General features: G+C 40.5%; 1 protein-coding gene across 1 annotated transcript; it reads left to right on the forward strand.

Annotated features, from left to right (window-relative positions):
- Nucleotides 1-9,771: 9,771 nt before the first annotated feature.
- On the forward strand, nt 9,772-12,144 carry LOC108511706 (uncharacterized). The gene is made up of 2 exons (XM_017845705.5): nt 9,772-9,933; nt 10,215-12,144. Exons 1-2 carry the CDS (start codon nt 9,837-9,839, stop codon nt 10,973-10,975), a joined length of 858 nt encoding a protein of 285 aa, XP_017701194.2. The 5' UTR covers nt 9,772-9,836; the 3' UTR covers nt 10,976-12,144.
- The last annotated feature ends 3,643 nt before the right edge of the window (nt 12,145-15,787 follow it).

Here is a 15,787-nt window from a genome sequence, read left to right on the forward strand (position 1 = left end):
ATCTATAATGAATTACACTTAAATAGAGGGAGAGTTTAAAGTAAATAGTTTAACCTTTCTATATTGCTCATCATAGGGATGGTGCCAATGGGGAGGCTAGTGGTAGTACCCGGCACTATTTGACCCAACTATTCGGTGTAGGGCATATTAGGGACGGCACAAGAGGGAGGCTAGTGGTAGTACCTCGTGCCCCTTCCCAACTCCACCGGATAGGGAGCAAATAGAGTATAGAACATAAGAAAGTTTAAAAAAAAAAAAAGACAAAGTAAATATATAAGAAGAATCAAGTCAAATTTTTAATCACTTGAAAACACACTTTAAGGATGAAATCAGTGCAAAATTATATTTAAATAGGGGGAGTTTATTTGAAAAGAATTGATTTTGATCCTTGACATTTTTTTTCTTAATATTTTAATGCATGACTTAACACATGATATATTTTGCATATGGCATGATATTCTGAATTATGGATTCTCAATATTTTGTAATGTTCCATGATTGGATAATCTGATTGAATGTTTGAAATACTATATGAAGTTATTTTATCTTATTATTGAAAAGAAATTTCAGATTTGTCGTTCACAATCATCTCTAAAATCTGAAAGTTGAATAAATTTGTAAAAAGGAGAAGAGAAGGATATCTCTATTTAGGAAAAATAAATTGATTTTGTTCTATCCTTCAACTTGCCTAAATTTGGTATATAATGTTCTAATTCGTACCAAAACTCAACATTAAATACAAAGTTTCTGAAAGTGCTCTAATGTTATTGAAATATGTGTCTTCAATCATAATGATTTAAGATGAGCTACAATGTGGAAGATACATATCTCAAATTATGACTTTGAAAGTCTCTATTGAAAATCTTTTGAATCTGATTTTATATAAAAGCTTAAACTCAATATGATTGCTAAATAAAATCTTAATGTAAGAAAAACAGAATTAATTTACTTAAAATCTTGATGCCTTGGTTGATTGCTCCGATACGCATCCGAAACATATCATTACTTATCTTTAGAGTGTACCAATATTGGTCCAAATGATGTGTCTTTCGATGATCTTGATTGCAAACAAAAATTTCTAAATATATGATTTTATTTTGATATTAAAAAGATTTATTGTATTTCATGTATATATTGCTGAAAAACTATGATTAAGAAATAGATATCTATAAATATATATACCTCAATGATCATCTATATGTTTTTCTCTCCTACATTCTTAAAGACTTCCATCAGAATATATATAGAGTGAATGATTTTAAAGCTAGAAATATTTCAGCTCACTCAAATGATTCTAAAAGAAAGAAAATGTGAATGGGGTTGAAAGAAACTGAGCTTAAAATGAATCATTTTCTGATTAATATTTCTATACATTTTCTCTAAGATTAAGAGAAAGCATAACTTGTTCTTGAAGGATTAGAAAGAGTAATTGCCACAAATTTTGAATAATGCTATATTACTCTACATTCTCAATATCATAGAATTTCAGTTTTATTCACGATTATCATTAAAATCTGAAATTCAACAATAGAAAAGAATGATTAAAGAAGTATGCATCTTTTGAGGGGGAGCTTTAGATTCTTATCCTAAAGTTACTTTAATTTGAAGCATACCTTGATTTTTTATGGATTGATTTTGATGAACCTCCTTATATTGCAATACTTGCTTTAATTATAAGTCTATACCTTGAGAAGAGTTCTATAAAGATTGTCTTATCTCATACCTTGAGTCTTATGAAAATAAGCTGAAACTTATAGAAAATATATTTTTGAGATTGACAATTTTGTTGAACATTATCTTAGGATTCTAAACTCTTAAATGGAATGATCAATTGAGGGGGAGAAAGAAAATTTTAGAAGGAGAGGTCTTATGGAACTTAATTACATGAATCTATAGGAGAGGAAAAGAATACTAAATGAAAAGTGATCCTAATACTCTCCAATATGTATCATCTGAAATTTAAATCTGAAAATCTTTATGATACACCTTGAGGCGTGTTATTTGGTTAGTATATCTTATGCATCACTCATGAACCAAATTACAAATCTTAAGAGCCTCTAATTTAATAAAACAGGGGGAGAACAATGTATTAAATTTTCTTGAGTATCTCTTAGAAAATCTATTTTGAACCTCACTAATGAGTTTTAATTGGCTTGCTCTTTAGAACTTCTATTTTGTGCCAATTCATTTTTTTATGTATCAAATTGTGCTTATTCTCTAAAGGAATAAAAGAAAGTCTTTAAGAGAGCTCTAAGATATATCAAAATTGCATGAATCCATATTTTGGTATTTGTGCCCCAATGCTCTTATTATCATTAAAGAACTTTGAAGTCATTAAGAATTAATGATCCAACATGATGATATGTTTTTCAAGTATATGAGTTTTGATCTTATACTCTGAAAATTAATTAAATTGCTCTCATGTTGATAAAATACTTAATAGATTGGGCAAAAGATCTTAAATGAACAAGCTTTCATACTTATTATTAAAGAGAGGTTAGATTTCCACTCATGTGCTTCCTTGAATATCAATTGTGGTACTTCTTGTATTAACCTAAGAAAGATTCCACCTACACTTGCTTAGAAAACTATCTGTGGTATCACATTCGATGTGTTCTGCTCTGAAATTATCTTAATTGGCTCTGATCTATGCTCATTAATCTGATTCTAATATTATTGCCTTGAGTTATATGATTCATATCCTTGCAATAATTTGACTTGCAAATCAGAGTACAATAAGGAAAAGAAATATATGAGCATTCTGATCTTTGTGCTTAATGTTTCACTATCTTTTTGATGTTGTCAAAAAGGGGAAGAAATCTTTAAGTATATGCTCATAATGCGTTGTGTTTTTGAATTGTATTACAAAGCTGAAATTGAAATATGTTGATTATGTTAAGCTGATTAAATCTAAAAGCATTATCATGAAGTATGTTTTAAATATACATGTCTTCTACTTCATGCAACTCAGCTATGTATTACTTCTAGAAAATAATATCTTTTATATTGCATATACTCCAAGTTTTGTCATCATCAAAAAGGGGGAGATTGATGACCCAAAGATTGATTTTGATGATCACAAAACCTTGAAGTATAAATACTAATGTTTATGTTGCAAGGAGAAAGATATTTATTTTGCAAGGAACATAGCAAGTTGGAAGAAGGCCTCCAAAGCTCTCAAGTTGGAAGAAAGCTACAATTTATTGGCCCAAGCTTAAAGTTCAAAGGATTCAATTTGGAAGAGTAAAATCAAAGGAAAAAATTCAAAAGAATAGTCTTCGAGTCGACTCCTGAGGATTTCGAGTCGACTCCAATGTTTACCGAGTCGACTCCGGAGAAGTTTGAGTCGACTCCTAGGAGTCACAGGCAGAAAAGTCAGAGAGCAGTTTTCGGGTCTGAGATTCGAGTCGACTCCAGTGGAACGCGAGTCGACTCCGATGGTTGGCAGGTCGACTCCAAAGAAAGCATGAGTCGACTCTCAGCGGAACACAAGGAAAAAGTCAGAGAGCATTTTTGGGACTCTGAGATTCGAGTCGACTCCCGCATTGCACGAGTCGACTCCGAGACTCCGCGACCATCAACAGACAGAAAACCAAGTTACTGCCTCTGAGATCCGAGTCGACTCCCGCAAAGTCTGAGTCGACTCCAAGACAGCGCAACCCCAAAGACAGAAGACGGTATTTTCGTCTCTGAGAGGCGAGTCGACTCCAAGACAGTTCGAGTCGACTCCAAGGCAGCGCGACCCCAAAATACAGAGGATCAGTTTTCGGGCTCTGAGAGCCGAGTCGACTCCAAGAGAATCCGAGTCGACTCGAGGAAGAAAATCAGAAAATATGTCCTCTGGATTCCTGAGAATGAGCCGACCCCTAAGCGCCTGAGTCGTCTCCAGCTATTGGCGAGTCGACTCCAGTTTGGTCCGAGTCGACTCTAGGACAAAGCAAGCACATTAATTCAAATTTGGAACAGTGGCCGAGTCGTCTCCAGTAAAACACGAGTCGACTCCTGCAACAGGCGAGTCGACTCCTGATCGCGCGAGTCGACTCCGATCCCAACGGTAATATTGTCAGGAAGTGCAGACTGTGTCCAACGGCTCTATTTTTGTCTCTAACGGCTAGAGGAGAGCTAGGGGAGAGGGTATGGAAGTGGGAGAGATCATTTAGGAAAGAGATTCCAAAGAGATTACAAGGAAAATCTTCCATAAGCACAAAAGGGCCATTCAAAGTAAAATAGAGAGAAGAAGAGCATCTAAGTGAATCCCAAAGCTTTCTCTCCATCCGTGTGCTGCCTCGGTGATCCTCTACTTCGTGCCAAATCAGAAGAGGGTCAAGTAAAGAAGAAGCCAAGCTCCTTCATCTTCAAAACTCGTTTGAGGGCTTCTCTTTACTCTATTTGTTTATATTGTCATATTTGCTTGTTTAAGAAGCTTTGTTTTGTTTTATACTTTGTTTTAATATCTTGTAACTTGATTCAATCAAGGGATTGAATCAAGGGGTTAAGGTTTGTTGGTGAGCCAAAGGGAAAACCAACTGTGTAAGGTTTGTTGGTGAGCCAAAGGGAAAACCAACTGTGTTAGGTTTGTTGGTGAGCCGAGGGTAAAACCAACGAGTAGGGTTCGATTGTGATCCCGGGAAAACAATCGGAGTGGTTCTAGTCGGTGAGCCTGGAAAAACCGACTGAGTTCGTTGTGCGCTCGTAAAACAACAAGTTGGGTTGTGAGCTTGTAAAACAACCGGCTGTAATCGGTAGGATTATAGTGAAATTCCCAAGAGGTCTTGGGGAGTGGATGTAGGTGCTGGGGTGCACCGAACCACTATATGTCCTTTGTGTTTGTAATGCCTCTAGTTATTGTCTAACTAACACACTTACTTACTTAGATAAATTGCTTGCTTAATTCTTATCCGCACATCCTTTAGTTGCAAGCATATTTAATCAAGTCGAAGTCTATACATCAAACCCTTGCTAAGTTTAACTTTCACTGTGCATCTATACAACTTAGCATAGTTAATCAAAAAGTTTTAGAAGTAGCATAAAAGTTTTGAAAGACCCAATTCACCCCCCCTCTTGGGTTGTATCTACTGGGCAACAGACTAAGAAGAAGAAGACTGACCAAAGCAAGGCAGAGTGCTTCTACTGTAAGAAGCAAGGGCATTGGAAGAGGAACTATCCTCAGTACATTGCCTCCCTTGACCCAAACAGGCCTAAGAGAAAGATGCAATTAGTTGGTAATCAAGGTACTTATACGATAACACCTTGTAATTTCTCAATATGTGATAATTCGACTTGGGTATTGGATACCGGTAGTCCTTTTAACATTTGCAATTCGTTGCAGGGACTGCAAGTCAATGAGAGATTTGGAAAAAGCGAAAGTGTGGAGTGATTGATTATAACCCTATTTGATTTTGATGAGCTCAAAGCATTTGAGTATATCTTATGTTATACTAATGAATTCAATCTAGTATTTCAGTCAAATACTTGTAAATTTATGGTTAAGTGTCTCTAGATTTGGTTCAATACACTTTGGATAAGTAAGGAATTCAATTTGAACCAAAGTCTGAGTCTCGAGTCGACTCCGGGAGATTACGAGTCGACTCCAAGCATATCAGAAGCACTGGCACAAGCTCGAGTCGACTCCTGCATATTACGAGTCGACTCCGACTGAGAACAGACAGCTGGACAGAAAGAATCATCTCAGAACATGTCAACGAGTCGACTCCTGAAGAATTCGAGTCGACTTCGATGCTTGCCGAGTCGACTCCAGCGTAGTACGAGTCGACTCCAGGGAGTAACAGACAAATAGACAGAGAAGCTATTTTGGACTCTGAGAGACGAGTCGACTCCCGAAGAACTCGAGTCGACTCCGATGGTTGGCAGGTCGACTCCTAAGGAAGCAAGAGTCGACTCCCAGAGAAATGCAAGGCAAAAAGTCAGAGAGCCAATTTCGGACACTGAGAGCCGAGTCGACTCCCGCAAAGTCCGAGTCGACTCCAAGGCAGCGCAACCCCAAATACAGTAGACTATATTTTCGTCTCTGAGAGCCGAGTCGACTCCGAGACAGTTCGAGTCGACTCCGAGACAGCACAAGTCAAAAGACAGAAGATCGGAAATTCGGGCTCTGAGTGCCGAGTCGATTCCCAGAATATCCGAGTCGACTCGAGTGAGCAAACGTGAAAGAAACATCTCTGGAATCCTTGGAACGAGTCGTCTCCAAAAGTGCCGGGTCAGCTCCAGACATTGGGGAGTCGACTCCAGGTTCAGTCGAGTCGACTCCAAGTCAAGACAGCACTTTAATTCAAATCCGGAACAGTTGCCGAGCCGTCTCCTGAAAAGCATGAGTCGACTCCTGCAACAGTCGAGTCGACTCCAGATCGCACGAGTCGACTCCGATCCCAACGGAAACATTGTCAGGATGTGCAGAATATACAGAACGGCTAGAAAGATGTGTCTAACGGCTATTTCTCTTTGGGAATGGCTTAAATAGCCATGGAGGGGAAACCGTAGGCCGGCCCAGAGTGCTTCCAAATACACTCCGATCTGACCCAGGGGGTTCGTCACCCGATCCCCCAAGCCAGCGGGCTCCAAGCGGAACCCTCGCCGAGGAAAGAACCACTCCTCGGCTATCTCCACCTCCTCCTCCTCACTCATCGAAGACACTATTTTGTCTGGACCAAGACCCATTAGGAAAAGAAAAAAGAGAGAGGGGAGAAAGAAAGGATGTCGAGCAGGCGAGGGGAGGGACACCTCTGAGGGTTTGCCGGAGGTAATGGAGGATCGGCCGCTTTGGGAAGGAGATGGGAAGAAGATGGAGGTAAGACAATGGAAAAGAAATCAGAGACGGCCAAGTAGGGATTTATATATGAATCCCTCTGATGGCCCAGATCTGTGATGCAGAGCACTGCTCCCCGACCGGATCGTGACACGTGTCAACCCTGAAAATTAAAGCGCCGCATTCAATTCGAGCTGACGCTTCAAATATGGAAGCGCCTCGTCGGATCGTGTGGCCCCATCATGAGCCCACGACGCGAGGATGCTCCGAAAAACGAAAAGGTAACCCCCGATGAGACGTTTCCAAAAAAGGAGACGCCGCCATTAAAAACACTTTGAAGTGCGCAATAATTCAAAATCCCCCTAATCCACATTAATACAGCCAAAACTACTTTCCGCGCTTGAGTCTGCGAGCAGCTCGAGCTCGAAAGTCGGGAGGTAGTGTTGGGGGAAAAAATGTAAGTCGCCACGCTTGCACGAACGACCGAGCAGACCTCCTTCGACCTAGAGCCGGCCGAGCAGACCTCCTCCGACCTGGAGCTGGCCGAGCAGACCTCCTCCGGCCTGGAAGCATTCGAGCAGCTCTACCAACCTAAAGACGCCCGACCTGCGCCGCTGTGGTCACATCCCCCCGCAGCGCGACCGAAAAAGCTACGCCTTGCCTTCGTCAACAATCAATGCGTAAGACTCCTACAGGTATCCAGTTTACTCAGCAATCAAAGCGCATGGCCCCTGCAGGCACTCAGCCTACTCAACAATTAAAGCGTATGGCCTTCGCTGTCTACGGACACCAAGCCCCTTACGGCAAACCTGCGTGGCTACAAATGATGGCATGACTTCACGATGACTTGAGAACGTCGGCCTAATCTCCTACAGTAACAGCATTGATTCACACGATCGAGCATTAATTTTCACTACATGTCCAATCATACGATAGACTGTTTGCCCCGTCACATCACAGGTGACCCAGCCCTCCTCTATAAAAAGGAACTTCTCCATTTTAGGGGGGAGGGAAAAAAACTCTGGATATTGACTACTTCTCTCGATTTTTACACTTGCCCCCTCTGACTTAAGCATCGGAGGGCCGGCACCAGGAACTCCGGCCACCGGCTTCTTGCAGGTCTCCCGGAGGACGTCGCGCTCCGCCGGACCGCCGCTCGCCGATTCCCACCGGAGCTCCTCTTTCCCGGCCCAGTGGTCGCCCTCGGGTCCAAATTCCAGCAACAGTGTTCTTTGGTGCAAATTATCAGTCAGTAAATTGATAGCATATTCTTGAATATTACTATTCAGGACTAATTTTAGCAAATTATTATTCCTAGGCTCATCGTCTTGAACATGATCCAATCGAACCCAACCCAACCTAATCTCAAATGTACTTGGCTGGGTTTGTGTAAAAGCTTGACCTGGACTCCATGCATATGGTTGGTCATGGGCTGTGTTGTTGGTTCTGGTCTAAAACCATGGCCTTAATAATACTGAGATGGATTCTAGATCTAGCTGAGATGGATACGGACTCTACCTACCCATATTTCAGGCCTCATTAGTGTCCATGTAGATTGTTCACAAGGCATTTGGCATATCACACCATGCATGGCTACGTAATTGCATATGGTTTCAAGCTAGCATAAGGATGATAACATATTCAGTTTTTGTTTGGGGAGGAATTTAGTGTATTTTGTCAAGGGCGTGCTCTAGTGCATGTATTGAAGCTCAATCAATTTGAGCTTAACTTAGATAACTTTAATTTGCTTCAAGTCTAAGACATAGACCAGATCAAATCCATCGCCTGATGGTGTAACATCGGAACAAATCCAAGTTTTTAAGCTAGATTCAAGTTTTTGAATTAATTACAACAACTTAGAATGAATCCAATGGAGTTTGATTTGCGCTTAACCCAAATATGAGCCATGTTAGCTAGGTTCCCACCAGATGTGGGTCCATGTGGCCCGGTTGCACCTCTACCTCCTAAAATTTTATGTCATTGTACATTTCAACCTACCTTCTCTCACCCCTAGCTAAGTGGTTATCATACTGTTTCCAAGGAAAAATAAAAGATGGTTTTAATAAAAAGAAGTAGTTTTCCTGCTTAATTCTTGATGTTTTAATACCACAACAGCATTTACCATTTACTGCCTCTCGAAATAAACCTGACTACCACTTGGCTCCTGCATCTAATAAGGATGGCAGTAGGATAAGCAACTGGGTGAAGGTTTATTTGATGAAGTGGTAGATTTGGTGCTAAAAATACTAAAGTTCTATTTAGAATTGCTGTTGGTTTTAGAGCTTTTAAAAATAGAGCTTTCAGAAAATAGAGCTTTAAGAGGTAAAATTTTATTAGGAGCTATTTGCTATTTATTTTTACAAAACACAGTAATTGCTTCAGTCTCCTGCATCGCATCGCATGTATATAGCTAACCAATCATTATAATTTGATACTTTGATTTTACCATCTTTTTCTGAAAAAGTCACCAATTTCCCGAAATCAATTGAAGCGATGAGCTCCAGAGGTGCATTTATATCTTCCGTGAATTAACACTTTCTCCACCAAGAAATTAAGCTAGTGTGACTCACATTGAAGGATAAAATTGTTTCACACGGGTGGAGAGAACGAGCACGCAATTTAATGCGGACCACATGTGCAAGCTAGAAGCTAGGCCTCAGATGTCCCTTTCTCATCAACTACTTCTTGTTGCCATGCATTTATCTACAGTACTTACGCTTTGAAGAAAAGTAAAGAAAAAAAAAGAAAAAGAAAAAAAAAAGCGCTTTTGGTGTGAGATAGGAAAAGGCCTTTGTAGCATGGAAAATACTCAACCGTCTGTAATTGACCATTAGGTTCATTCTTGACACAAAAATTGTAAAAAGAGTCGACTGCCAAACCCTATCAACCAGCTGGCAGCCGAATCATCACTAACATCCAACTGCCCCAAACGATCAGAGATCACGGTCTTCCAATAAATGACCCCAGCTGATGACCTTACGAACCTAGCTATAAAAGGAGCACCAGGGACACGATTTTTCTCATCTTACTCCTTTCAAATTTCTCATAGTTGTCGATCGAGCAGAAGAAAGATATGGCTTCCAAGGCTTTCTTTGCGTTTGGTGTTCTCTTGGCCTCTCTGCTGATACTCTTGGTGGCGGCAACAGCTAGGGAGATGACCGAGAAAACTCGTGAGACTTCAGTCTTCTCCCCTCTAGATCTCTTCTCCAAGTGATCATATGACTATGGTTTGTTAAATATTATGTATTTAGGAAACCAAGGTCATTAGATCATATATATTGGTCCATTATCTAACGATATGCCCATCACATGCACGCTGCAATCCAATCGAGTTGCCCAAGGCATGCATATCCCATGCATGCATGTGTTGTTCCGAAGGCCAGGGAGATGTCAAAATTAAAACGGTGTTTTTACTTCGTTGTAACTAATCAGACTATTGTTTCACATGCAGAAGAGAAGAACGTGGAGGAAGAGGGTGTTGGGGACCAGAAGAACTCTGGCGGATACAAAGGTGGCTACTCATCTGGCGGAAAGAAAGGCGGCTATCCTGGTGGTGGTGGTGGATACAACGGCGGCTATCCTGGTGGTGGTGGATACAGCGGAGGCTATCCTGGTCGTGGTGGATACAGCGGAGGCTATCCTGGTCGTGGTGGTGGTGGAAATAGCGGCAGCGATCCTAGTCGTGGTGGTGGTGGTGGAAACAACGGCGGCTATCCTGGTCGTGGTGGTGGTGGAAACAACGGCGGCAATCCTGGTAGTGGTGGATACAACGGCGGCTATCCTGGTCGTGGTGGTGGTGGAAACAACGGCGGCTATCCTGGTGGTGGTGGTGGGAACAACGGCGGCAATCCTGGTCGTGGTGGTGGTGGAAACAACGGCGGCTATCCTGGTGGTGGTGGTGGAAACAACGGCGGTTATCCTGGTGGTGGTGGATATAACGGCGGCTATCCCGGCGGTGGTGGATATAACGGCGGCTATCCCGGCGGTGGTGGATACAATGGCGGCTATCCCGGTGGTGGTAGTGGTGGATACAACGGCGGCTATCCTGGCAGTGGCGGCGGCGGCGGCGGCGGTGGCGGTGGCGGCGGCGGCGGCGGTAGTAATAGTGGATACAACGGTGGCTATCCAGGAGGTGGGCGTTATGGTGGCGTTGGATATCCCGGAGGTGGTTATCCAGGATATGGCGGTGGCAATTGCCAGTGGGGTTGCTGAAGCCGCTGAGGATATGGAGATTGCGATCGTCGCACCTATCTTGGTTAATCCCTAATGCTTTAGTTGTGCAACCAGCATAAATATATAATAACGCACTAGTAAAAATCCAACATGATGTGGTGGAAATCATACGTAGTATCCCGCGTGTGAACAAAGAGAGAGAGCTCCCTCTCACGACAAGTAAATAAATAAATAAATAAATGGAGAGGACAAGGTGTTTCCAACTTGGATTTTTTACACCCTCCGAGCATGAACAGATTGGTGTTCTTTGGTGCAAATTATCAGTCAGTAAATTGATAGCATATTCTTGAATATTACTATTCAGGACTAATTTTAGCACACTATTATTCCTAGGTTGTCTTACTGATCGTCTTGAACATGACCCAATCAAACCCAACCCAACCTAATCTCAAATTTACTTGGCTGGGTTTGTGTAAAAGCTTGACCTGGACTCCATCCATTTGGTTGGTCATGCGCTGTGTTGTTGGTTCTGGTCTAAAACCATGGCCTTAATAATACTAAGATGGATTCTGGATCTTGCTGAAATGGATACGGACGCTACCTACCCATATTTCGGGCCTCATTAGTGTCCATTTAGATTGTTCACAAGGCATTTGGCAGATCACGCCATGCATGGCTGCATAATTGTATATGGTTACAAGCTAGCATAAGGATGATAACATATTCAATTTTTGTTTGGGAAGGAATTTAGTGTTTGTCAAGGGCGCGCTCTAGTGCTTGTATTCAGGAGAGGGGCACCAACTAACCACATCCAAGTCGTTTTGGCTCAATCAATTTGAGCTTAACTTAGATAACTTTAATTTGTTTCAAGTCTAATAAGATGTAGACCAGATCAAATCCATCGCTTTATGGTGTAACATCGAAACAAATCCAAGTTTTTGAATTAATTACAGCAACTTAGAATGAATCCCATGGAGTTTGATTGGGGCTTAACCCAAATATGAGCCCTGTTAGCTAGGTTCCCACCAGATGTGGTTCCATGTGTCCCGGTTGCACCTCTACCTCCTAAAATTTTATGTCATTGTACATTTCGACCCACCTTCTCTCACTCCTAAGTAGTTATCATATTGTTTCCATGGAAAAGATGTTAGCAATATATCTCCTAACTAAATAAATAAATCTATAAATTCAATTAATAAAAAAAAAAATCTTAAAGGAAATAATATACATGCATATCATTCGGCATCCAAATAATTCTATTTTAATACAAAATAAATCTATTCTAGCACAAAGTAAATCTATGCATTTAATAAGTTTATATCATAGAATTTCAAATCCTACCAATCTACTAATATTAAATTAAAAATAAAGGTAGAAGAAATAGCCTGATTGAAAGCAGGTCGAAGCGCGTAGACGCTGTCCCAAAGAAGTATTTGCCCCCACATACGGGTCACCCGGCAATCCTTCTCGGAGATACGACGACCCTACAACCTCTTCTTCGGCACGTCTCGAAAGAAGTCAAAACGAATCCGATCGGACTTGCAGATCCAGCAAAGAGCAGTATGAAAAGAATAAAATAAAACTGAATAAAAATGTAAAAATGAAAATCGGAAGTGGCTAAGGAGAAGAAGAATTTTTCCAGAGTTTTTCCACTATTTTTCTATATTTTTTTCGTGCTTACAAAGAGATGAAATCAAGGGGTTTAAATAGGGGTTTTTACAGGGGCCGTTTGGTCATTTGCGGACGCGTTTTCAAACGCGTCCGTTTTCAAATGCGTAACGCCCGCTGGGCGTTACCTTTTTCTCAAACGCGCACGCGGCCCGAGATTTTGGCCGCGTGCGCATTTAAGTTTTTTTTTTCAACAATCCCCCACAAAAAAAAACTTAAATAATTTTAAAATCAAAATAAAATGCTGGATATCTTATATTATGTAATAGGTGTAGGTACCTTTCGGTTTGAACCTTCACTTAGTGACAATTGATTACATCTGTGGAGCCAAGGTGGTCTTAACCTTGAACCTCGGTCCATGGCTCAGATTAAATCAACAACACACATAATATAGCCCGATCTGGGTTCTAAGCGGGTTGCGCTATTATGGCCATGCGCAGGTATCTATCATGTGCTTTTTAGGAAATCGCCCATTTTCCATAATCGCGGCCTCACGACTGCACATATAGGTGAGTCCTAATAAGGAAGCTAGCAAGGAAGCTCCTGCCTCTTGGGTCTCGGACTCATTAAGAGTTATACAAACGAACTCATCCTACCGCTTGCTCTTATGAGCACTAGCGCCATAGGGATGAGGACAACATAAAATAGTGCTCCTCTTAGTCACACTTCGGTTTGTTTCTACCCATTGAACCTTTTAAGGTTGGGTTCCCACCGTGGTGATCTATCTTTATGGGCTAAGCCCCATCCCCCTCGACGACTCTAGAACCACTGTTCTAGATAAACCTTTTGTAAGCTGATCAGCCAAATTATTTTCTGATTTTACAAAATTCAAGGCAATAACATTATTTTTCAATTTATATCTCAATGATTTATGACGTACTTTTAAGTGCCTGTTCATTTTTACATTGGCATTTTCTTGGTTGCACTTATCTATTGCAGATTTACAGTCACAATGTAAGGAGACAGGTGGTAAAGGTGACTCATCTACAGGAAGGTCTATAAGTAGATCTCTGAGCCACTCAGCCTCAGTGCTAGTAGTGTCTAAAGCTATCAGTTCAGATTCCATGGTACTCCTAGATATTAAGGTTTGTTTGGTGGATTTCCAAGACACAGCAGCACCTCCTAGGAGAAAGACGTATCCTGTGGTGGATTTAACATCTAAGGTATCGCTGATCCAGTTGGCATCACTATAGCCTTCTAGAACAGCAGGAAACCCACTAAAGTGCAAACTATAGGACTTGGTACCCTTAAGATACCTAAGAATTCTCTCTAATGCTGTCCAATGATCTCTATTTGGATTAACAGTATATCTACTAAGTCTATTTACAGCATATGCTATGTCTGGCCTAGTGTAGTTAGTTAGGAATCCTAGTGAGCCTATGATTTGAGCATATAGGCTTTGAAGGATAGGAGTTCCTAAGTTCTTCTTAAGATGTGTAGAGGGATCAAAGGGAGTAGAGACAGGCTGACAATCCGAATAATTAAATTTGTTGAGTATCTTGTCAACATAATGACTTTGGGATAACTCAATTCCATTTGCACTTCTAATTATTTTGGTATTTAAAATTAAGTCAGCTTGTCCCAAGTCTTTCATATCAAACTTATGACTTAAAAATTGTTTTACTTCATCAATTATCTGAAGATCTGTCCCAAAGATCAGTATATCATCTACATAAAGGCACAAGATCACAAATTTGTGTCCAACTCTCTTATGATATACACATTCGTCTGTGCTATTGATTTCAAATCCAAATGTCATTATGGTTTCATCAAATTTCAAATGCCATTGCTTAGGTGCTTGTTTAAGACCATAAAGAGATCTGACTAGTCTGCAAACTTTATTTTCTTGGCCTGGGGTTTTAAATCCCTCTGGTTGGTCCATATAAATTTCTTCATTTAAGTCTCCATTTAGAAAAGCTGTCTTAACATCCATCTGATGAATCACTAATCTATGAATGGAGGCTAATGCTATAAGGACCCTAATAGTAGTTATCCTAGCTACAGGTGCATAAACATCAAAGAAATCTACCCCAGGTCTCTGAGTAAAGCCCTTGGCAACTAATCTAGCCTTAAATTTATCTACAGAGCCATCAGGCCTAAGTTTCTTCTTAAAGATCCATTTGCATCCTATTGTTTTACAACCAGGAGGAAGATCAGTCAATTCCCAAGTATGGTTTTGGATAATTGATTGCATCTCATTGTCCACAGCTTCTCTCCAAAAAGGTGAATCCAAAGATTTCATTGCGTCCTCAAAGGTAGTTGGAGAGTCTTCTATTAGGAAGGTATAAAAATCATCTCCAAATGTTTTCTCTACCCTGGATCTTTTACTCCTCCTAGGTTCTGCTTCTACTTCTATTGTTCTTGTCCTTATTCTACTAGAGCTACTAGCTATACCGCTATCTACTCTAGTCTTAAGTGGAAAGGTGTCTTCAAAATATGTTGCATCTCTGGCTTCTATGATAGTGTTGTTACTAATATCATTTATTTCTGAACTTATTACCAGAAATCTATTGGCATTACTATTGGCTGCATAACCTATGAATATGGCATCCACTGTTTTAGGGCCTATTTTCTTTCTCTTAAAATCAGGTATTTTTACTTTTGCCAAGCACCCCCACACTTTTAAATAGCTAAGATTAGGTTTTCTATGTTTCCAAACTTCATATGGGGTTAGATCATTATTTTTAGAGGGAATTCTATTAAGGATATAACAGGCTGAAACAAGAGCTTCCCCCCACAAATTTTCTGGTACTCCTGAGCTTATAAGCATGGAGTTCACCATATCCATTAAAGTCCTATTCTTCCTTTCTGCTACTCCATTTGATTGGGGAGAATAGGGTGCAGTCACTTCATGAATGATTCCATGATCTTCACAGAATTGAGTTATGTCATTTGATGTATATTCACCTCCCCGATCTGATCTAAGAATTTTAATTTTCTTTTCCTGTTGGTTCTCAGCTTCAATCTTAAAAATTTTAAATTTGCTGAGCACCTCATCCTTGGTTTTAATTAGGTAGATGTAACAGAACTTCGATAGATCATCTATAAATGTTACAAAGTATCTGTTACCTCCCCTAGAAGTTCTACCAGAGTCACAAACATCACTATGAATCAACTCTAATAGATCAGAATCCCTATTAACAGATTTAAAAGGCTTCCTAGGGAGTTTGGCTTCTACACAAG

Source organism: Phoenix dactylifera, chromosome 2, assembly GCF_051530095.1.
Source record: "Phoenix dactylifera cultivar Ajwa chromosome 2, Ajwa_hap1_PhDact_Kaust_v1.1, whole genome shotgun sequence".
Classification (NCBI taxonomy): domain Eukaryota; kingdom Viridiplantae; phylum Streptophyta; class Magnoliopsida; order Arecales; family Arecaceae; genus Phoenix; species Phoenix dactylifera.